At 40.0% G+C, this 24,617-nt stretch overlaps 1 protein-coding gene across 26 annotated transcripts in view; it reads left to right on the forward strand.

Annotated features, from left to right (window-relative positions):
• The window catches only part of KDM4C (lysine demethylase 4C), a 437,490-nt gene that overhangs the window by 229,702 nt on the left and 183,171 nt on the right, over positions 1-24,617 (forward strand). For 22 of the 26 annotated variants that reach the window (XR_012159108.2, XM_073345318.2, XM_073345317.2 and 19 more), the window contains 3 exons: positions 14,028-14,221; positions 20,069-20,307; positions 22,307-22,653. Coding sequence is in view for 25 of the 26 variants with exons in the window: in XM_073345318.2 (XP_073201419.1) it covers positions 14,028-14,221; positions 20,069-20,307; positions 22,307-22,653 (780 nt within the window). In the remaining variant the exon portion in view is untranslated. Of the gene's footprint in view, positions 1-10,693; positions 10,813-14,027; positions 14,222-19,028; positions 19,208-20,068; positions 20,308-22,306; positions 22,654-24,617 lie in introns of those variants that run through there. The other 4 variants (XM_073345331.1, XM_073345335.2, XM_073345332.2 and 1 more) reach the window with 4 other exon arrangements.

The raw sequence follows: 24,617 nt of genomic DNA on the forward strand, positions 1-24,617 counted from the left end.
TAGCTTTCCTCCTTCAAGTAAGGACTGTAGTTTTTGACTGTCAGTTTTTTGAATGTCCAGTATTAACTAATAGATTTCAGTTTAATACTGTGTAGTTGCAAACACATCATTCTGTTTTTATTTTGTATTTTAAATGGTGTTGGAATAAATTCCTGTTTTACTTAAAGTGCCACAAATTCAGTAATGAAAGTTAAGACAAATGAAAATAATGGATCTTCTCACGTCTTGATTTTTTTTAATGCCATATGAGCAAGTCTTTGATATCTCCACGCATTTGTTAGATCAAGACTGGGTAGCCAAAATACTTCCTCTGAATTGGCTAATGTGGTATCAACGGCATTATTCTAAATTCTAAGTAACACTGTTATTCAAAGGTGACATATATACCTAGGGATTGTGTAATCTGTGACACAATACGACTATTATGAATGATTGATCTCACTGGAGTTACAAGAGGGCTGAGTTTGGTTTAGTATGTTCAACCAGTGATGTGTGATGGGAGGCAGCGTTGCTTTGTGGAAAGAGCACTGGACTGGAACTCAGAAGACCTGGGTTCTGTTCCCAACTTTGTCACTGGTTTGCTGGTCGACCTTGGGCACGTCGCTTCACCTCACAGTTCCTTTGGTTCCCCATCTGTAAAATGAGGCTAATGACGCTCAACTCTTTTGGAAAGTGCTATGAGATTTACTTACAAAAAGTGCTATATAAGAGCGAGGTATTTATTTTATTTTATTTTATTTTATTTTATTTTATGAATACTGGCACACTCAGGCTTTTGTGAGAGGTACTCCAGGCTCCTCTTTCTGGCATTAATAATGATGAGCCACTCTGTTGGAACCTGAATACTGCCTCTGCATAATTCCCATTCAGTCTTACCCGTTTTAATGCTCTGAGGAGCTTAGGTTTCTCCAAACCCCAGTCTGTCTTGTGAGTGAACACACAATTAAATGAGGTGGACATAGCTGATACAACTCAGGACTCAGTCTGGACAACTGGTACCATTGCCTGAAAAATGTAGTCACCACTGGACTACAACCAAAAACGTAATGGGTCTTTTCAATCTCTGTGCATGATTTTGTATTCATTGTGGATAACTCAGATAGTATGATTACGAGAGCCATCTAAGCACCTAGTGAGATGCATAATGGTTTGCTGTTAATCTGATGTATTTTATACATTGTAGATAAAGTAAGAGTGGACAAGAAGAGAATGTAAATCATCTTGTGGGTACGTGGTACAAGAGGCTTTTGCAGAGAACTGTACATGTAGCCCCGACCATCCAAATCTTACTGTTGGTTATTTTTCTTTTTTAAAAATTAAATCTGATTAAGAGAAAAGACTGAGCAACTAATGTCTTCACGTTATGTATTTTTTTTCTTCACTTTAGCTGAAGAAATTGCAGTTGCTTTTCATTTGGCCTGCCATTTCTCTTTAGTAGGAGTTTGAACGGAAAATGAGCCCTCCTTCTTACCATTTGCTGAACCCCTGTCTCTCTGTCTATAATATTTGTTAGCTGGAGACTCATTATTTCCAGCAATAGGTTCAATTTTCCAAGACATTTGGCAGATATTTCTTTAGGGTCTTTAATGGCACCGATTTATTTGTTGACATCCCTCTACTTGCTGGAGGGTTCTCTCACTGCACATCGGTGACTCTATTTCTTTTTGTAGAAGTATCCGTTAAAAGAAAAATACCTCCCCTTCTTCCAGAGACAGATGGCGATAATCCCACTAGATTTTGGCCGTAGATCATCTGCAATTGATTTTGCTTTGGTTCTGCTACTCTGTCTTCTTTGCTACCGATCAACAACATTATGCTCTTGCCACCAAGTTACTTCCACAGTCTTGGCACCAGTAGCTGCGCCAGTGGTATGTTAGTATAACTTCAACAGTAGCATCCTCGTGCTCAACTAAGATGTCAGCCATAAACAATTGGGATTTGGATAGATTTCATTCTTTTATTATTGCTGTTTTAGAGCTCAACCTTTCTCTCAAATATTCTAGAGCACATATCTGAGAGAATTAGCTCCCATGCCTGGAAGGCTGTTTACATTATTAGTACTGTATCTGTGTCAGTATCTGAATCAGTAAAAGGAAAGTTTCCAGTTTGCACTATTTCCATATGATTTTTTATGGGAGGGTGAAAAGAGGCCTACAGGATTCTACAACTTTTTCTCTCTCTCTCTCTCACTCTCTCTCTTTCTCTCCTTCCCCCCTCCCCCCCACTCTAAAGGAAAAAAATCTCGCATAGAACCTATGTCACAAATGCTGTTCCATTTAGCAAGGGACTAGTATATTTCTCATCCAGTAACATGCTGACACAACTCCTTCATGCAGTCAGCCTGAGTGACACATGTTCCTCTGCCTCTACTTGGAAATAAGCATTTTTCTCTTTCATCTTTGATTAAGAATTTTGTCATTTTTGTAAATAATAACAGAGGGGAGAGAGAGAAAGAAAATGCAATATACGATCCTGCTACTGATGATACAGACAGTTCCTGTCTAGATAATAGCAGTGGCAGACATGCACACATACACAATCAGTGAGGCTGTTGTAAAACAAATGATGTAAGATGCTGAATTATTTTCATGTGGTTTCACTCTAGATTCTTGTAAGGATGTGGGGTGTGTGTGTGTGATAGAGAGAATGTATTTCCTAAAAAGTTAAGAGGTTTATTTTTTACTTTGTGTCAAAATTCTGAGTTCCATATTATTAACAGAAAATCTTGTAGTAAATTATACTTCTCTTCCTGAAGGCATATTTTGTCTACTTAACTTTAATCAAATTATAGGTTGTTTCACATTCTAGTAACATTACTCAGAGAATTTCAAGTAGCAAGGGACTAAGTTAATCAAAAACATACATCAGGCAACATTGTTTATGACATGGCATTCTTAAATAAATAAGCTTTTCAGTATTGTTTGGGGTTTGAGTTCTAAAAGCCCCATAAACAGAGCACGCTTATGGAAAATATTATATTCACATCCATTTTTATATTGGAAAACTGAGACAATCTCCTTTGTTCCAAAGCAAAGCACAGCTATATTTAACTCTTACAGAATCTCCATAGGAATTTTCTGCATTAAACTGTGGGTTGTAGTCAGAATCTATATTAAAATTACACCTTGTTGCTCAGCAGATCTACTCCCACTTTATATTCCAAATTGTATGTGGTGTATTTTACTGACTAAAATAAGTTTTCATTATTTTTAACTACTGGAGACTAAAACATGGAAGAAGGAGTGAGCTGGCTTATGTATCATGTATCACTTAAATGTATCATTAACAGAACAGATCATTAAGTTTCTCATGGCAGCATATTTATTACTGGTAGTAAAAGTGTAAGCTACAGAGAAGATAACCTGACTCTGAGATCTCAGGTTGAATTTGATTGTTGGCAGTTAAAAAAATAAAAATAAAAATCAGTTGTGACATAGAAGCAAGTGTGAGCAAAAACTGAGGAAATGTGACCCAGAAATTCCCGAGGGCCCAATCCAACACACGCTAAAGTCAACTGAAAGATTCACATTGATCTCAGTGGGAGTTGACTGACTGTGAGGGACATATACATAAGTGTCTACACTGGCATGTTCAGAGTTGCTTTTCAAAGTGTAACCACACTTTACATTCTGGAAGTTCATTTTATTTGCATTTTGTTGTATTCTTTCTGAATAGTTTGCTACTATTTTTTTCTGAGTTAAGAGGCAAAGTTTTTTATCTGGTTTCTCTATCCCTTATTTTCTTGACCCAAGGAAATGCAGTACAAATGTGAACTGGCATATTAGAAAGAGAAAAGGGGCTTCTATAATTTGTTCCTCTGGTCTGAAAATAATTCTACAGTAAATTAGTTTAGAATTTCCACTTTTCATTGTCTAGTTTTATGAATGAATGAAAAAGCCTAAGTGGTATAGATTTATATATTAAACAATAGGATCCTGATGTGTTGTGCACATTTTTGTAGAGCAGGTGACTTTGTATGAGAATTTCAGTTGAATTATTTAATAAAAAAGGGTTTTTACTACAGTATGTCGTTTTATTATTTCTCTTATATATCTGAAAAATAAATCTCTGCATAAGTTTACAGACTGAACCTTGCAGAAGAGTATGACTAGAAATGCTGTACTTGGCTAACAGCAGAGTATACAGTTCAAATATTATGTTGAATAGATTATTTAGCAGCATAAATTTGCATGATGCATTACAAGGACCAATAAAATACACTGTCCATGTTCGATAGAGTTTATAATCTAATTTAGATAAAGGTAGAACATGAAGGTAAGAGACAAAGGAAAGGGACAGAGAAAGGAGTGCAGAATATTAAAATAAATAAAAATAATCGGAGTCAATATGAGTTGTCATTTTTCTTCTATGCTGGAGTGAGAAGTAGTACGTAGCTTTGCCACCCCATGAGTGGGCAAGGAGAGGATTTTAAGAATCATAACTCCTTTTTTTAGCTTCCCCTTGCTCCAAGGCAGGAAGGCAGTCTGCTACTCACCCAGACTCGTATCAGATTGCTCACCGCTCCTCACTGGTTCATCTGTGCTGGCTGGCACATTGGGGGTCTCTTCTCCTCTCCTTCTCTAGTCTTCTTTGCCCCCTGCTCACCTGTCTGTGTGGGGTTAGGAACAGAGCAGTCCTGTGGAGCCTGCTCCTGTCTGGGACCAGCCATGTGGACAGCCCACGCATAACAGTAAATGTAGGCTCATGACCCCTTCCTGCCCGCACACGTGCATAGGCCAAGTGATCATCTTGTCCATAGTGAACAAATATCATAAGCTCCAAGGTTTTAAAAACAGAGAATGAAGTCAGGCAGAAGAGGAGAAGAGAGCAAAGAAGTGGAAATCATTACTGGAAAACAAGGTGAAAGATGCATATTTTTAGGAGGGATCTGAAAGAAGAGTGTAAGGGCACTTGGCACTTATAAAGAAGGATACCCATTCCAGGCATAGGACATCCATGAAGAAATATTAGAGAGACAGGAAGAGATGTGAGCCTGAACAGAGGAGACGAAGTCAGGGTTGGAGAGACTGGTGTAAGAGTAACTAGAATAGAGATATAAAAGATCATGGGCATGGGTGAAGTCATTTAGGAGGGAAGTGTGGTAGGCAGTATGGACAGATGCTTGGGGGCCACAAATAGAGAGGTTTAACCAGGTAGGAGAACCAGGACTGGGCAGTGTCATGGAAACCCAAAAAGAGGGTTTCAAAATGTGGTTGGTTGTTGGCAGGGACCGCAGAGAGATTGAGGAATGTGTCCATGAAGTACAGACCCTTATACTATGAGCTTAGAAAAAAACTTCACTCAGAAGTGGAAGAGCTGTTTTTTTGCAGAGTTTAAAAAAAGTTCCTCTGAGGCCAGACACTGAACATGGAGCATTTAATCCAGAAACACTAAAATTTTAGAAAGCAACTGAAAGGGGGGTCAGACTGGAAGTAGTTGTGCATCTTTTACCGTAGCTATTTCTGAAACTCTGGCTGTTGTAATTTCAATTAATGAAATTCAGTGTTTAATAATAATAATCCTTTTTAATTGCTTAAAACCGCGTGCTAGATGAATGACATTGTTTGTGAAACAGAGTGCAGTAGAGTACTGTCCTATGTTTCAGGTATGTTACTCTGAAGTGACAACTTGAATTTATTGGGCACAAGTTGAGATGTACAAATTGCTTCTCATGGGCTTAAAGTCCCCTTCTCTCACCCTGTTTCCCACAGATTAAATCTGTTCCCATTTTTACCTGTCTCCAATATGGGTCCACACCTGGATGCTGTTCTTCCTAATGCTGACTAGCTTCACTCTTGTAACACCTTACCACATGAGTGATATTATATGTAACTGGGCAGAGACAGTAGGATCAAAGAAAAACATATTTGTTCTGGTTATACATTAGCGTACTGGAGAGAATGCAACCCACTTGCTCATATATTTATGCTGCAAATCAGTATAACATGCTAGTTTTATTCTAATGCACAAATAAAACATTAAGATAGTTTAAAAAACCCGACAACAAAGAGTGGCATACTGGAAGTTTCTGTTTGTGCTTTGTTTGACTGGAACTGAGTGTCCTCTTCAAGACTCTTGTCAAAGGAACACTTGTTTTACTGGAGCTTGTACAGATGGATAACTGATATCAAAGGTTTCTGCAGCAAAGCCTACAAGTTGCCAGAAGGTCAGTGTAAAAATATATCACTCCCTGATTCTAGCAGCAACGAATGGTTATTGTTACTATGGTTCTCTAAATCCTCTCCTCCTGAGAAACAGTACCTATTAAATGCTTGTTCTGTAGGTAATCTGTTAAATGAAAGAGTTTGTTATATCGCCTGTAAGAAGTAGTAGTTTCTCAGAGTACATCTTTCACTCCTCTAAATTCTATCTTATTGTAAGAAAAGTGCGTAACAAGTGAAACATTCTATTCTACTGTTCAGTCTCTGCAGATTTAGTAATAAGAATCTGAATTGTTATAGCTATATCACTGCTAACTACCACTCTAACACGATGAAAGCTTTCATTCATTATAAACAATTGGGAAAGCATTTTAAAGACTAATAGCTTAATAAGTCCCCTTTTGTAGTATGCTTTTAGGATGGGAATTTCTACAGCACATGTAGAATGCTGCAGACCTAATTGTTTTTTCATTCTGTTTGTCTTTTATATGCATTTTTCATCGTAGTTATTGGTCCTTTTACCACAACAGAGAGAAACTCTTGTTGATGTCTCTTGACTATATTCTTACACATGGTTTCACATGGTTGTGCACAAGAAGATTTGACATAGAATTGGAAATTGCATTTTGACGTAGACACTGCATTTCTCTTAAATGTTTACATAGCAGAATTAAGGCCAAAAAAATACTTGAGAAATAAAAGTACCAAAACTTCTATTTTCATTTGATCTATATGAAAATTGATTACAGTAGGTTTCATCAGCTATAACAAGAAAGAATTTTTATTATAACATCCTATCCGCATTGTGAAACACTGTTATATAACACTGTCTGTGTTATATAGCTACTGTATTTTGCTATGGTCCCCAGCTACTTTCAGTTCATTATGTTAAACCTCATAACACCTTTGTATAGCATATGATGCTTAGATCCAGAGGATATGTCACAAGTAGTGGTTTGTGGAGCCATGATTCAGAATGGATGAAAACCCCAGAGTCCCAAGGGCAATCATGGTTTATAAAGCTGCAATTGTTAGGTTTATGTAATTTAGAGTTAAGTTAGGTCTCTTTTGTTTGTGCCATCACTGAGCCTCGGTTGGTGAGATACGGAGTGTCTACGATGCATCATGGACTAGCTTCCTCTGCAATACTGGGTTTCCTGGTTGGCCTGGTTTATTGCATAGTGGCAGGATTTACTGGCTTATGTAGAGGACTCTTACTACAGAAGGTTTTGGAGGTATGGTCATGAAATGAGCGTTGCAAAGAAGATAACCGGTATACCATCCCTCTGTGAAATTTGCTGGGTTATCGAAGGCTTTACCTAGGGAGTGCAGTTGTGGGATGGAGGCATTTCTATTTAAAGATTCATTTGTCAAGTCCTTGTTGATGCTTTCAGGCTTAGTGAAATAGCGTACAGGTGGCAGGGGCCAGCTCCTGGCATGTATTAGAGTGGCGGATGTATCGTTTTAACAAGGAGCAATCGACTTGAAATTAAGGTATTCGGAAACTGATCAGACTAGAAAAGAGGCCATGGTAGAGCTAAGGAAATGCTCAGCTGAATGGGGATGTCTGGTAAAAGCCGCAAACAGTTTTTGTTGGAACCACATGTATGTGGGAGCCAGGCCCACCTAGTTGTACACAGGGATGGTAACTACTTGACCAGCTACCAGTTTGCTGTGGTAATGAGGAATGCATTAGCTCACTTGGGTCTCAATCTGGCAGATTTTTCCACACATTCTTTCAGGTTTGAGGCAGCAACGCCAACAGCATTGGAGGGTTGTTTTTTTTTTTTTTTTACTTCTCAAGGATCCAGGCACTCTGACAGGACCTATGTTTACCCTGCTGATGGATTACTGGAGCAGGCAAAAGAGTGAGAACTAACCCTATCTGTGATTGTAGGGGACATCAGAAAACGGTTGCTGTCTGGATCTGTGGCTGTTGTACAGCATTGGGCCTACAAGCAGGCAGCCAGGTCAGCAGGGAGATCACAACTGAGCTTCAGGGTTGAGGTTCTTTACCTTCAATGATATGGCAGAGGTGACATGTTGCGGAAATAGCTCATATCTCTTCTGTGCTCACTGAAAGGCAAACTACAGTCACCTTGTGCACGTCTCAGATACAGGACTGACATTGCCTATGGGATCTTAGGGATTGCATTTGGCAGGAAATAGATACTAGGCACTTTGGAGGGGGTGTGTGTGTGTATGCACACAATTAAGCTAATTGCTGGTTCTCCCAGTGGCTGGTATCCAGTGAAGATAAAAGCTAAAAAGGGCCATCTACCAGGTGGAAATGAGATCCAGGATTTTCCTGATGGACTTTGTGCCTGTGAGGAGAAGGGGAGACCTGAAGTCTTTTCAGAATGAGGTCCCTCTTGGTACCCTCTACCCTCCTGGTGGTGGGCAGGGCAAGAGAATTCAGACTGAGTCTAGTCTTAGAAGCAGGCTGAAGAAGGTATACCTTGAGTTAATGGTTATATATTGGGAGCTGAGTAACCCCATAGTGGACCCAGTTAAATGCCAGGTATGTAAGAGGTGTGTATAGTGCCTGCCCCATTATTAAATTAATAAAGTTTTGGTCTGCCACTTAAATCCACTGCTGTATCTGTCTTTCAGTTGTGCATGTCCAGATCAATGGGACTATTCACATTCTTAAAATAATAAACATCCTTAAGTGATTTGCTGACATTGGGTGTAAGGCCTCGATTAAGGAAGGCATGTAAACACATGTCTAACTGTAAACACATGAATAATCCCATTGTCTTAAATGGAGCTATACAGATGCTTACAGTTTGGCACATGCTTAATTACCTTTTTGAATCAGAGCCTAAAAGGGGAGGAAAGTATGGCTTAGACAGGCAAAACCAGTCAAAATATTTAGTCTTTGCCAATATTCATTTTGTTTAAGTTATTCAGAAATGGCATTCTTTGCAATTAAAAAAAAAGATTTCTCAAGTAGGCAGTTTTCTCCATTACAAATACATTTCACAGTCTGTTATACCAATTTAATAAAGTGGATGAAACCATTTTCTTTCAACTCACTGCTATCAAACACTAATAAATGTTTCTGTCAAGCTGTTTTCTTTATACTAGTAGAACTAATAATAAACCCAATAATAATAATACCAAAGGATCATGAAGGAGGTCTATTTCCATAATCTTTTTGATCACCATGATGATCTTTGCTTGTAATCCCATATAAGAAGCCAATTATACTATATATGGATAAGGAATTCCTTTCACTACTCCTGCTACAACATTTACCACCTCCAACATGAACTATTCTTTTAATTTTATTGGGCGTAAATTGCCATTGATGTAACAGCTTATCCTCAGAGTTGGGTGTGTTGCACAGGCAGCAGCAAATAAAATTCTCTCCCGTTTCTATCAATATGTTTCAATCCTGACCAGGAGTCCCTATGCTTATTCAGTTCGTGATTCTCTGCTGAAGTACCTAACAAGGATGCCAATTTGGGGGATGGGGAAGGGTGGTAGTTTTTTGTAGTATGGACACTTGTCTGCTAGGGCATGGGCTGAGCACAGCTCATTTCACTTAGGCCAAAGAATACCCATCAGGTGGTAACATCAGACGACTTTCTATTTTTTGTCAGTTTATAAAAAAAAGTAATTTTTAATTTTTATTCCACATGAAAATATTTTTTACCTTTAAAAATATGATGAATTTTTTCTAAGTTTCTTGTGAACAGTGAACATGACACCCTAAGTATTTTGTTGGGGAGTTGCATGTCCTATGGTCTCTTCCCAGTGGAGCTCTTCAAGAGAATGACGTTCAAGTTAGCTTCAGAAAGAGATGTTCTCACTCACTCTTCTGTCTTGGAAGCAGAAAGCCATGTAACTGTCAACTATAAGTAAGTCAGATGGGAAATGAGGAAAGAACACTTTAAAAACCCCAAGCCTTCCAGATTATTTATCAAAGCAACGTATTTCTTTCTTGGCACATTTTGGGGAAAATAAATAGAAATGTTTTGCAGCGTATATCTGCTTTCACTGTCTAATACGATGCTTTCAAATGTTTCTAGCCTCCAGTGTCTAGAACCTTAAATCTTCAGGCTTTAATTAGCATATTGATAATCCTGCAAATATTATTAAAATTCTGCTGTTTTCTCATTTTAGATAGTGATAAACTTTTTTACTTTTACACAAATGTAATGCACTTCAGTAGTAGTATAAAAACAGCATCAAATATTCAAAGATTATTAAAAGGGAGATTTTTGTACCTCATTTAGGCATAATTTATTATAAAACTTTTCTTTTAGAACATTATCATCGTATCATTGGATATTTTTTCTTGTTGGATTTTTTCTTTCAATAAATCAATGCTGATTTAAATATTGGCCCTTTCCCAAATTGCTTGAAGACTTGATGCCTAACAGCAAAGACAGTAATCTTTTAAAACTGTTCCTTAAGCAACCATTTGTCATCTCTGCATAGCAGTGTAGCTTGCATTCAAAGGGATTTTGTGTGTAAACTAGGGGATTAATTCAGTGTCACTTGTCCTTATGTAATGCATTTAGCTCTTAATGATGAAGGCTATTCCAGTGGACAGTCGTTTGCACCTATCCAATATCCAGAAGGACTATCAGTGCTTTTTTGTAACTACTCAGTGTTATTGATCCGTGACTCTCTGAATGAGGTAAGCTGGCCACAGTAGAATAAGAGCTTAGTACAAAAATAATACAGTGCTCTCCCTGGAAAAAGAAAAATCACATCAGATAATTTTGTTTCTAGGCATCAAACATCATGAAGTGCTGTCACTCTAGCACTTTTGATGTGATTGTGATCTCGGGACCTCCTCCTTTAATACTCTGAATGATTTTCTCGTCTGTATATTAGCTCCACTAAATGGGGAGAATTATGAATAACATCACGGGGTAGGTATTTGGGTGTTGTACAGCAGCACCTTCTATACAGAAGTAGGGAATTCAGTTAAATTGCAGACTTTAAAAATAGCTATTAAGGAAATTGTACTTTTAAATGTGTAAGGATTGTTCATTTTTAGGAGGTTTCAGAAAATAATTTAACTAAAACTGAGAACGACTGATTTAAAAAAATATATGCTTAAAAGAAGTTTCCCTAAAATAATGGATTTAATATAACCTGTCCTTCCCTATCTATATATATGAAACTGGTAATCACGCCCCTCCAGCCAAAGTATCAGACAGAAGCAGCTACAATGACTGCATCCCAGTGTATGAGGGAAATGAGATACTGTGTTGCCTAGTAGATTGTGCACCGCACTGGGACTCAGGAGTCTTGGCTTCTAATCCCAGCTCTGCCTCTGGCCTTCTGTGTTACCTTGTGCAAGACACTTTATCTCTCAATTTCTCCATCTCTTTTGTAAAGGGCTTTGAGATCTGCTGCTGAAAAGCACTATATAAGATCTTAGTATTAATATATATCAATGTTATGTGTAGAATAATGCTGTGGTACTAGCAAGGAAAACTAGTATCATGAAAGTGTGGGGTATGACATGTCTTCTCTTCTACTCTTTTGAGAGCAGTGCTGAATTCTTGCATTGTGAGCTGCCATGATTCTAGTCACACTCTTTCTTCTGATTCAAATTGTGTTAAAAATTTCATTGGAAAATGTAGCAGAGCAAAATGTAAATTCAGAAATCTTTCCTGGAGTTGTTTACTTGAGACAAAAACTAGTATGACATTTATCACGCTAGCAGTCATCAAAAGATCCAAGGAATTGCATTAAAAGATAACATCCCTGAGTCATAACAACTTCAAGTGTTGAAATATCACATAATTTCCACACTCTAGATCTGGGATTTGGTCAGTAAGAGAATTTTCCTTTGGGTTAGGCTTTGGTTGACGTACCTCAAACAAAAAGTATTGGCAAAAACATTTTCTTCATGGGAGGTTAATTTCTACAAAACCAGTTTTTAAATTGCTTTTTCATGTTTGCAGCAATTTGCCACGACTGTATAAATGTCTGATTTCAATGGAGTTCTGGCTGCTGCCTGAAGTAGTTTCCTGTTCAGCTTTTTTATGTTACGCTGGATGTGTGTTTTTAAAGTATTGAAAGGAAAGCAGGGCATTTTATGACATTTCTAATCCCCTTTTCCAGTATAGATTTTATGATTTTCAAGGAAAAGAAGGATGGGGTAGAAGTGGCTGGTGGATGGAGGAGAGAGAAAATATACCTGCAGTACACAAAGGCAGTGTGCCTATTTAGCAGTCAGTTACAAGCAAATTTAATTCCATCTGTGGTTAGACATCCTGTTCAGTTAAAAAGGCATGATAGAACGAATCATAGAGGACTAGAAGGTCAGGCCATACAGTGTTAATTTGTTTTCATTCTTTCATTCACCTGAAAGGTTACATTAGCTATATGGCTTAGTTTCACTTATCCATTGAGACATTTCATTAGATACAACATTAAGACATTTCATGGTTTTTCAATTTTGGAGAATCAATTTTTTAGCTAAAAAAACGTGTTCTTAGCATGAATGGTTTATGTGCTGCAGGCTTATTGATTCGCATATAGTCTCCTAATATAAAGATTGTTTTGAGTTTCAGGTACAGTAAATTTGCTTTGAAGATAATATTTTAGTATCTGTTATTTTAAGTGAGAGAATCTTACTTGCAAATTCATTACTATTTATTTCAGTGTTTTTAAAATAATTTCAGTTCAGATCTCTGTGGGCACATAGAGACTTTATCAAGAATAGCAATACATTAAAGAATTTGGACCAATTACCAAACTAAAGTCATTGGTTTGATAGAATTATGAAGTAAAATGCCTTGGCCTTTGTTACTCAGGAGGTCAGACTAGATGACAACACTCCCTTCTGGCCTTAAAATTTAAGGGTATGTCTACACAGCAAAAGCTGTACATGGGCTAGTCTACCTGAAGTAATTTGAATTTGGATAGTGCAGGTAACAGTAGCAGTGAAGACAGCACAGCATGAGCTTTAGTGTGGGCTTAGTGAGCTGAGAACATAGCGTCCATCCTGGGCTTTTACTACCTGGGCTGAAGCCCATGCTCTGCTGTCTTCACTCCTATTGTTGCCCATGCTAGCTGGCTTCAAACTAGCTCAGGTAGGCTAGCCTGTGCATAACTTCTGTTGTGTAGACATACTCTAAGAATCTAAAAACTGTTCTCCACTCTTTTCAGAACAAGCATCCTCACACGTCTCACTCAATCCTTTCCAATTGTGTAAAAGCTTGGGAGAATAGGTAGATTTTGGAGCAAGAAAAAAGTGATATGGTCTTTTTTTGCCTTCCCTAAGGGTCTGACATTCGTGTTGAAAAGGAGTGGCGATAGAACAGAATGCTGTAATCCCCCCCACCCCCACTAAAAACCCTTGGGGCAGATGAGCAACCACTCAAAACTACTCATTGAGTCCCCTCAGAGAGAGAGAAAATAATGCAAAAAGGAAAGGAGTACTTGTGGTGCCTTAGAGACTAACAAATTTATTTGAGCATAAGCTTTCATGGGCTACAGCTCACTTCATCGGATGCTACTCTGAAACCAGAGAAAATAATGGAGCCATTCAAGGGTAATCCAGTCTATCTGTTGGGTTCAACAGTACCCTCGTGCTTAATAATAACAAGTGCAGATAATGGACCTAAAAGAAACCGCATAGATGCTTGCTTTTTGTCTGTTATTAGTAGGAGTTCATCAACCAATGAAATTTCCATACTATATATATGCTAAATGGACTGTCCTCACAGAACCGTGATGAATCCAGGTATGGCTCTAGTTGCCCAGGTAATATTTTCTGTATGACCATTCCTCCCAAAAAAGGAGTTTCATATTCAAGGCTTTTTCTACTACAAACTACGGCAAATCATTTAGTTTTTCACATGCAGTATATATTTCTGATTTCTCCCCCAGTGCACCTGCAGGAACGACATGGTAACAATATCCATGGATATCTTTGTAAGGAAGTTTCAACCAGACAGATATCAACTGTGGAAACAAGGAAAGGATTTATATACCATTGATCACATGAAACCCACGCCTGAAACAACACCTGAGGTAAAGGCCTGGTTGCAGAGAAGAAGGAAAACAAAGAAACCTCCCAAATGGTAATTGGAGTTGTTCACCTTCCATTTAATTAAAGTTAAATATGTTGTATGTTTCCATTTTTTTCAATGCCCTTTTCTCTGACATTCCATTAGAGTTGTTGATTTATTCTAGTCACAGCTAATTTAGCTCTTCTTATAATTTAACCATGAGCTTGAGGCCAAGAAAGTCATAATTCATAGTGATTGTTTAAATGAAAAATACATTCATTTTGCAACATGAAAGGAAAATGCATAGCTGAAGTTTATGCACATGGAGAGGTGGCCATTGCTTCTAATGCAATATTTAAATCTATTCCTTTCGTGAGGGTGTGTTCACTGGCACTTACACTGTGTGTAACAACATCTCCAGCTAGGAGATCAGGAAAACATCTGTAGGGAGTGAGCTAAATGCTAGAGTTAGAAAAGGGGGGTATAAAACAGGTGCAGAACTGCAGCAGCTGTGCACAACCTCTAGCAATAGACTTAATGGTCACTAGCTTGTAGCCTAGGAGTGCTATAGAGAGAGAGCTATTTGGCAGACTCTCACAATACCACTGTCAATACCTGCTATATCTGCTATGGATTGTGTAGGCGAGCGGCAGCCTGTAAATCCCCCTCCCCAACAGTCCACGCAGCTGGACTCTCGTAATGGTAGTTGCGGGTTCTGGCAAGCCGGGGTAATAAATTAGTGTTAAGATATAGATATTTAGGCCTGTTTTTAAAGTATAGGCCTTTGCAAACAGGTCTAAATATCTGTGTCCTAACATGGATTAACAGGTTGGAATTTGGCATAATGAAAACCTTAACCCAATTGTCAATGCAGACTTTACTGACATACCTGAAAAGTTAACTTTTTGAGTTATCATTGACGCTATCAAAGTTTTGACTTTTGATATTTTTACAGCTGGATCCAGTGTCATCGTGCAGATAGTGTATTTTGGGGGAAAGTTTTCTTTACATGCAGCGTTTCTCTTCTGTTTGCACTTAACAGAATTCCAACTGATTTTCCTATTCATTATTGCTTTGAGTTTTAACTGCTAAAATTATGAGATGAGCTTTGCTTGTGTCTTGTCACAGCAGGGCACAATTGGATCAAGTTAAGGATAATCCTTAGTCCTTTAATAGCACTTTTAATCTTCAAATCATTTTTGCAAACATTAAATAATTAAGGACGATGCCCCATTGTGACTACATATTGGCAAGTGAACACTAAACTGTGAATTTCCTTCTTTACTTTTTAAATGAATTTTCTTCTCTTAAAAGGTGATGAGATAGCACAGGAGACCAACATTCTCTGCTTATCCACTGGATGAGTAAAACACTGGCAACGGCATTGTGTGGTGGGGGCACCCCAGTTTGTTATGTAGCCCCCACCCAAGGCTTAAATGTTCAAACTAATACCACGTTACTCAGTCCAGGGTCCAAACAGTTACCAGTGTCTTAGTCCCCAGGTTCCTTTCTGGCCCTTGTAGTGGTTGCCGGTGCTTGGGCACAGTGCAAGCTTGGAGTGATGAATCCCAGTCTCTGCTGCCTTGCCTGGTGTCCATGTCCACAGTCACCACGCTAGTCAAGGCTTCTTTGCTGGGTCTAGGCTGCTCCTTCAGCCTGGCTGTAACCTGGTCCCTGGGCCTCTTCTCTACCCCCAGATTCTGGAGTGGCATTCCTCTTCTCCAGTGACAGGTGGGATGGCAGGAGGAAGCCAGTTATGAGATTTCTTTCCAGTCCTCTATCCAGTCAGGGTTCTGAGGCCAGTACCCCTCTCTCTGCTTTCCCCCTAATGAATCAGGGTTCATGGGGGTAGGGGCTTCAGTTCTCGTGGAGAGTGGAGTTACTTTCCACATGAGTTTCCCCATATTGTTCCACAAATGTGCCTCACCCCTGAAGTAAAGGTTGACATCTAGGGGTGAGATGTTCATTTTCCATGTTGACTCAACTGTTAGTTTATTTCCTGAGACTCCCAATAAATATGACACTTAATGTCTACTAAGTGAAGAGTTGCCCCTGACCTTCCTTGGTCCCTACCCAAAGGGCTGAGGGATGCACACATACTCCAAGCAGACTTTTCATGTGTGTATCTGTGTGTGAGAGAAGATTTAGTGGAACATTTTCAAACCTTTATTGTAGTTTGATTTGTGGGATATTCAGGAGTGTGTGAATGTGTTGTTAGCTTATCCAAGCTGGTTTTCCAACCTATAGTCTTCTATGAAAGTCCTTTCAAAAACCAACCATACAAAATCCCAGCAATTCAAAGTTAAGTTTGATATTCTTCCCTTAACAAAAAGTAAATTAGGCCCTGATTCCTCAAATTACTACATGCTTTAATGCATCCTTATTCATCAAAGCACCTAACCACATGTTTAATCTGTTTGCTGAATTGGATCCTTAGTTTGGGGACTTTGGTCTAATTCTTCTTCTTCGAGTGCTTGCTTATGTCCATTCAACTTAGGTGTGTGTGCTCACCACATGCACTAATGCCAGAAATTTTTTCCTCAGCAGTATCCGTAGGGGACCGGCTCCCGTGCCGCCTAGAGTGGTGCGCACATACCACGGTATATAGGGCGCTGCCGGTTCCCCCCACCCTCAGTTCCTTCTTGCTGCCAGTGATGGCTGGAACTGTTGCTGCTTCTGTTAGTGCTGTTGCTGTTCATTCGTACAAACTAGTTATCTCCTGTATTAGGTTGTATATAGTTTTCTATTAGTGTTTATAAATCCCTTAGCTATAGTTAGAGACTTCGTAGGTCCCAAACGGGACTTTGCCTTGGGACGGGGCATGTCCCTAGGTTTTAAGCCCTGTGATTGCTGCAAGAGGCCCATGCTCATTAGTGATCCACACAGCAGCTGTCTGTGTTGCTTGGGTGAAGGCTACATTAGTGAGAAGTGCAAAATTTGCAAGTCCTTCAAGTCAAGGACTAAGAAGGAACGTGATATTCGTTTAAGAGCGCTGCTTATGGAGTCGGGTGGAGTCGGCCCTCACCCTGGCACCGGAGCAACGCTCCAACTCGGCACTGAGCACCGTGACCTTGGTATGCAGTGCCCCACTGGGACCATCCCCTGGCCAGCACCTGTCCCCATCCATAGCTCCAGCCAAGAAGGTGGGGTGAGGCCGGTCTCCAACCTCCCACAAGGGAAAGGATAAGACTGGATATGAGCAAGGTCCCAGGCCGGGCAACTCTTCACCCACATCAGGATCTCAGGCCCAAGCTCTGGTGGAGCGATGTAGCCCAGCCCACGCCCCACCAGCTACCGTGAATAGCAGCAGACACCTCCATCAGTTCCGGGTGCCATCCACGCCAGAGGCCCTGCAGGCAGCGCAGGGGATCATGTCTCTCTGGTGCTGCCCACACTGGCTCCTGTGGTTCCCCGGTCATGGGGTAAACCCACATTTGGACTGCTTCGGTCCCCACCTCAGCAGCACCATTCCCCATTGTGGGGGACATCCTGCCAGCACTCACCTTCCCTTAGCCGCCACGCATCTGACCACGAAAGGCAGATGCAGCGCAGCCCCATTCAGTCCCCGGACCTTGGACATGAGCAGAGAGACTCAAGGCGCAGCTTGCTGGCCACCGGGTGCAGACCTTTGGAGGCACATACCCCGCAGGAGGATTACCTTTCCCAGCACCCAATATCTCCGAGACCACAGTACCGCTCCAGGGACCTGTCGTGTGACTGATCTTACCATTCCTCAGACCGTCGCCGATCCCTTAGGAGGGCATTGCTGTGTGCGAGTGCTTCCCAGTGCGGGCTCGTTCCGACTTCAGGTCCCGCTCCTCATCCCAGTACCGCTCGTCAAGTGAAAGACATAGATTGCTGGCTCCAAGCCATCGCTGGCTCCAAACCATCCGTCAAGCGTCACCAGTCCCTAAGATCCAGCTCCAGATCAGACTCCAGGTGGAGTGACCGGCACCAGTTGGGACAGAGTAATCCCAGTTCCTCCCCATCCTGGGAGTGACCACTCAGAATCCAGCCCTGGTTCAGGGCAAGGTTCCCTGACAGTGGGACAAGCTCCAGTACTAGCTACATTGTCGGCCCCAAAAAACCGGCCCCGTGGTCTCAGGCACAGTGGCCAGCACCGTGGTACCCATGGAACCCGTGGAGGGGGGGTCACCCAGCCCTCCCAGGCTGCCCGCTTTGTGTCCAGAGCCTTGGAGAGACCGGCTACCTCTCTCTCCCGCCCTCCTCTAGTGCACGAAGCCTTGGGCGCAAGCACCCTGCAGGTCCAAGAGGGAACAGAAGAACAAGCCATTGGGCCACCAATGGTTGTGGAGGACCCTACCGCACTGGCATCTTCCTTATTGTCGCCAGACGAGGCTATAATGGGGCCTCCTCTCCTGGTTCCTCCGGATGACACTAAAGTGCACCAGGAACTATGTAAGAGGATTGCTGCCAACCTGGGTCTTCAGGTGAAGCAGCTAGAGGAGCCCTTGGACTCTCTCTTCGATGTCCTCTGCTACATGGCACTGGCCAGGGTGGCTCTGCCCCTTCATGATGGGGTCTCTAAGATCACTAATGCCCTCTGGCAAACTCCCTCCTCCCTGCCACCCATCTCCAAGAGAGCTGAGTGCAAGTACTTGGTGCCATCCAAAGGCCACGAGTACCTGTACACCCACCATGCTCCTAACTCCCTAGTGGTGGAAGTGGTTAACCATAGGGAGCAACAAGGTCAACCCAGGACTACCCCTAAGAACACACTCCTGTGCTATTTAATTACCAGATTGGCAGTGGTGCAGACACACAGGAATACATGTTGTGAAAATGAAGATAAAGTGTGTGTTCTGTTTCATCTCTGCTGTAATGTATTGATGAAAAACATGATAATTTTGATCCCCAGGAGTCATAAAACAATGCCAACCAATCACCATTTTCAGCATTGCAACACAATTTCTAGAAGTATCACTAGATAGAAGGAAGAGAAGGAAATTCAGAGAATATTAGTGGAGGTAAAATATGGCTCCTTAAAAGGTTGGTGAAAAAGATTATCAAAATATTCCTAGCTCACTGGCTACATCTGCAGTTCAAAATATACAACCCTTTGATATAAATTAGTGATGTCCACTACACAGGACACTTCTCATGAGTCTCATCAGGTTGGAAATTGGCAACACCTGACTTGTGATGAAGTAATGTGTACAGTACTGCCCTGCTATACTAGAGACTTGAATCTGGGACTTGAGACTCTCACTCCCTGTATCTTGGGCATGCAGATTACAACCCATTCAGTCTTTGAGAGCAGTTGCCAGCATTCTTGCTCCATGTTTGCCCTTCTGTTGGTGGTACAGAATATGCATAAGATGGGCTGGAGGTTGCACTTTATCTATATACTTAAATGTAGTAAAATAACATTTTCTTCAAGCCTCAGAAATTTTCCCTAATTCAGATTCTAGTAGCTGATGTTAAAGATGCGTATACAGTTGCCAAAAATAATTATCTTTGTAAAAGTTACATGAATGTGCAAGAGTGATCAGGCAAAATGTCTAGTGCACTCTGGGACTGGGACAATATTATCTAATTTTAGTGCAGCTGAGCATATTTTTTTTCTCTATTGTTATGTTGCTCAGCTTAGTCACTTTCAGGTTCCGAAGAATGGTTCATCAAAAACTAGTTTTGGAACTTGATTAAGAAAGACTCGCTGTTGTTTCAGGTTTATAGTTTAATACCTTGTTCTAAGGAATTGTGATAAAACATTAGAAGGTTAAATCCAATCAATTGTTAATCTATCACTTAAATTGTAAACACGATCTAGGCACAAAAAGTTGGGAAATTGTCAATTTTTTACCACTTTAAGCAGGTGAAAGGGACATTTATGTTGGTAGACATTTTATCTTATCCAAGACAGACATTCTACTGTGACAGCAATATCTCTTATAACAGCTTCCAGCATACCAGATCTCGATCTAAAAAGCTTAAAACTCCAGAGGACGAGAGAGAATCAGCTATGATCGTTGGTGCAGAAATCATAGCCACTGAAGCAGCTACAGATGGCTTCAAGGTCAATGAAAAGCCAGAAGAAAAAGTGAAGCTGGTAAATTCAGAAGTGCCTTCTGGGGAAGAGAAAAACATTAGCAGAATGCAGCTGGATCAGCATTTATTGGATAATATTGAGGTCTCAGGTGAGATAAGGACTGATTATGTTTCACTTGTAAATTTTAGGCTATTGATATTATGATGCCATAAATCTGTGGATGATAAGGGAAAAGTGTTGTTCCAAGTGGCATAACTAAAAATGCCTATTCATAAAGTTTTTATGCAGGGAAATCATGCAGGCATGAGCATCATATGGTATTTGTATGTGATAGGAGCAAGAGTACAACCAGTTTAAAATACTGAACTGAGAGCAAAACAGGTAAAATTATTTTTACTCATTTATTTTTAAAAGAAAGGAACCTCTCCCCTAAAAAAGTAGTTGTTTTTTTTAAATTAACTCCTTCCATAGATTGGCACATTGTAGCAAATGAAAAACGTGTCTGGAAAATGATATGAAGTACCTTATCCACTGAGAGATACTGTAAATAATATATACACTTGAGATGTACTGCTTACATTTGCAAGCAGAAAACGAATTGTGTATAGTGTTATGGAAAGTCTTACTTTCCTTGTGCACAAAATCCCCCACTTCTAAGTGTGCAAGTTCTGTTACCTAAGCTACACTAGAAGTGTCTGCTAGAGGGCATGCTCCCTGTGCACACGTTACATATGCCAGTGCCAGCATATTTTTATTTACCCTGCTTTGATGCTGATACCTTTTCTGAGATTCATTCTCTTGCTGACTCTGAATTTCACTGCGGGCAAGACATAGTCTCACACTCCTGTCCAGAAGGGAGTTTAGGCCCCAGTTAAGCAAAATACTTGAGCATATACCTCACTTTAAGCACATGATGAGTCCCATTGTTTTCAGTTTGGCACCAAAACGGTTTTCAGGAGTGAAGGATATTACCCTTACTGGAAATACCATCCTTGTTCAAATGTACCAAACAGAAGCTGTAGGCATTTTACAGTTCCCAGCACCAGACAGACGACAAGGTGAATTGTCCAGATGTGACTTCAGTAGGACTACTTGTGCTTAGAAGTAAGCATGTGCATATTTTGCCGAGTTGGGACTTGACAATATCCACCTCTTTGCCTCATTTTCAGAGGTATGGATCATTTGTAACTCCCAATGACTTAAATAGAAGTTGTGAGTGTTCATCACTGTGGAAAAAACAAGTCCTACTTAAGTGCCAAAGTGAAATACAAGCTTTGTAAAGTAGAGCTCATTCCATTCTGCTTTTCATAATTAAAAGATGGAAGGTTGGACCTTTGTAGAGGGAGCCTTGTGGATGTGACAGCTACGATGTGGGCTACGTTGTTACGTGTACGGTGCTGGCAATTGGTGCCTGCAATCTCTGGCTGATACATTCCAACAATTAATTAAAGAAAATATTCTTTATATCTGGAATTTCTGCATTGACATTAGATGGGACTACTTATTGGTAAATTCTGCAACCAGATAGATGATTTTAATATTTCATTGTATACTGCACATGAAATTAATCTTCAGCAGCACTGAAATACAAAATTACTCACTGTAATTTTTTGTGATTTTTATGTCAGCGCTGCTATTTGCTAACAATTCTTGATATTTCTTGTAAATATATTTTCCTTATTTTAAGTAATTATTTCTTGTTTACTGACAGATTTTCACACAGGCATAATAGGTGTAAATTCAGAGTATAAAGTTCAATATGCCAACCTTTTACAGTGGTTATTTCAAGTAGTTAAATTGCCTGTAGGCTGTCAGAATAATCATGTCGAGTGCATATTGATAATTTCAAGTGATACAAAAATACTTTGTCTAGTTGTTCAAATTGAAAATGCCAATAGAAAGAAAAACAAGACGTAAAAAAAGGTTTACACTCTAAACTCAATATGCTATTACTTATGTTTTATCAAAGAATAATTTATCATTCTACTTTTTAGTCTGGCCTTTTGCTGATGGAATGCTAGACAGGATTTCTAAATGACAAGCAGAGTTATGAAACTGATATTCAATTCAGACTGCTGTGAGAATGGTATAGAATAATAATAATGCAATATGAAGTTTATTAACAAACCCATATTTTTGATACCTAGGGAACATCTGTTCAAACTCACTTTTCAGCCCTACTCCTGTAATGCAGAAAATAAAAACAGAAGATGAGGACAAGGAAGATTCCAGTATTGCTTCCTTTACACCTAAGGATTCTACACTCCCGAGACCCACATCTATCATTTGTATAAATGAAGAAGACAATTCTTTAAAATCTCAGAATCAGGCTTTCCGGGTTGAATCATGCCAAAAGTCACCTGGATATGCTTCCTTTGAATCAGAGTGCCTGGAAAAAGGGGAAACGAATAGCGTGTCCACAGAGGATGATGTCAGCGACCTAGAAAGCAGTGAAAGTAGTGAAAGTGGTTTGGAACCTGGAGAAATACCTGCCGTAAGAAAAAAATGCTTTGAAAATACCCATTGTATATGAAACATATTGCATGGTGGTTTTAATTTATTCATAATCAAGGGCACAGACAGATGTTGAACAGCAGGCTACTAACGAAAACCTGCAGAACTTTGTGTGTGTTAAGTCCCATTGACTTCAGTGAGACTTGAGCATGTGCTTAAAATGAAGCATGTGGTTAAGGGCTTTCCTGAATAGGGATGATTTCCTGAATTAGGACAGAATTTTATTGCAGCTCACTTGATGATTATTTTCTTTTCCTGTTTTGGATATCTGGTAATCTGACAGTATGTAGGCAAAGTCTGAATTGTCAGAAGGTATAGCTAAGCCCCTCCTCTTTTCACTAACTGCCAGAATGGAGGACTCCCCACGCTATAACGATACTAGGAAACTTAGTTAGAGCCTTTGAAATAAAATAAAAATCGGGGGGAAAAAAGCATCCTATGAGAGCAGAAATGGCCACTACTATAAGATATTCAAGTGTGAGGAAAGAAACTTTTACGTATTCAAAGAAATGAGGAAAAATACCAATCATTTACCATGAGTCAATACCCCTAAAATGTGTTAGGAGGATTGCTGGTTATAAGAGGGTTATCTTTATCCCTCTCTAGTGGATGGACCACATAAAAATAATAGGAGGAAGGAAACTCTCAAGGATACCACAATCAAATTTTTCTTTCTCCTGCTATTGGAAAGTCTGGCAATCTGACATGGGGATATGAACAGCAGTAAATAATCTCATGCTAAAACAAGTGATTTGAACTTGTCTGCCTGTGACACATAATAGCTTAGTCTCCTGAGGGCTGTAATACTGTCATCTGTTTTCAGTTGTTAGGTTTAGTGTGTGGGTTCTGGTTGGTGTTGGTGGCCTGTGATATATAGAGGCTTAGACTGGATGATCTTGTGATCCCTTCTGACCTTTGACTTTGTGTAACTATACACTGTATTCACAACCACAAGTGAGGATGCTTAGGGAGGCACTACAGATTGTAACACCCTCCTACCAAATGTTGAGTGTTGGCAGATGACTAAAGATAGACCATATAGTAGCTGGCAAAAGTATGTTCTAAAGACCAGGTCACAACCTTGCAGGTCTCTTCATAGAGCTTGCGCTTTTACCACTCCAGAGACTGTGTGTGACCTAGTAGAATAAGCCATGACATTGTTTGGTGGAAACATGTGGCTTCATGTGCTTTGGCAAAACATGCTTTGATCTATATGGCAGATGAAGTATTTGAGGCCTTCACACCGTTAACATCTGGATAATAGCGGTTGAAAACAGAACTTGACTTCCTGAAGGGTTTAATACCTTAGATGTAAATCTTAATGGCCCTATATTCATCTAATGTATGCTTCCTCTCCCCCCACCCCCCGGTGAAATGGATTTAACAGAAGGAAGGTAGTGCAGTTTCATGAGCTTTGTGGAAATTAATGTTTTACTTAGGAATAAGAGGAGGAAGAGAGAGATTAGTACCCTGAATACTAATTTAAAGGCCAGACAGGAAATCTGTGTACCAGAGGAAGGTGAAGGATTTCAGCAGTATGTAGAAATTGTGTAACATTGGGGTGAAAAGGTAAAGATCTTGGTTTGTCCATGGTGTTAATATGGACAGCTAGAAATGGCTGAATCTTGAACTAAAGAGCAGATCTGTTTCGCTCAGATTCAGCAGAACCTCATGCTTTTAGAACTAGGTGTCCTGAGTTCATTCCCCGGAAATGAACTGACAAGACAAGTCATTGCAACTGGTGGGCCATGCAGGGATTTGAAGTTGTGATGAGCTTCCCCACATTCATCAAGTATATCTTTATCCCTCTCTAGTGGATGGACCACATAAAAAGTGTTCATGAGTTTGCTAGTGCCTCTGAGCTAATGGACTGGGTCCTTTAGCTCAGGCAATAGTGGTTCATGCATTCAAATTGAGCGATCTTGCTTTCAGTCCTCACAGATG

The sequence above is a fragment of the Lepidochelys kempii genome, chromosome 5 (assembly GCF_965140285.1).
Source record: "Lepidochelys kempii isolate rLepKem1 chromosome 5, rLepKem1.hap1, whole genome shotgun sequence".
Classification (NCBI taxonomy): Eukaryota; Metazoa; Chordata; order Testudines; family Cheloniidae; genus Lepidochelys; species Lepidochelys kempii.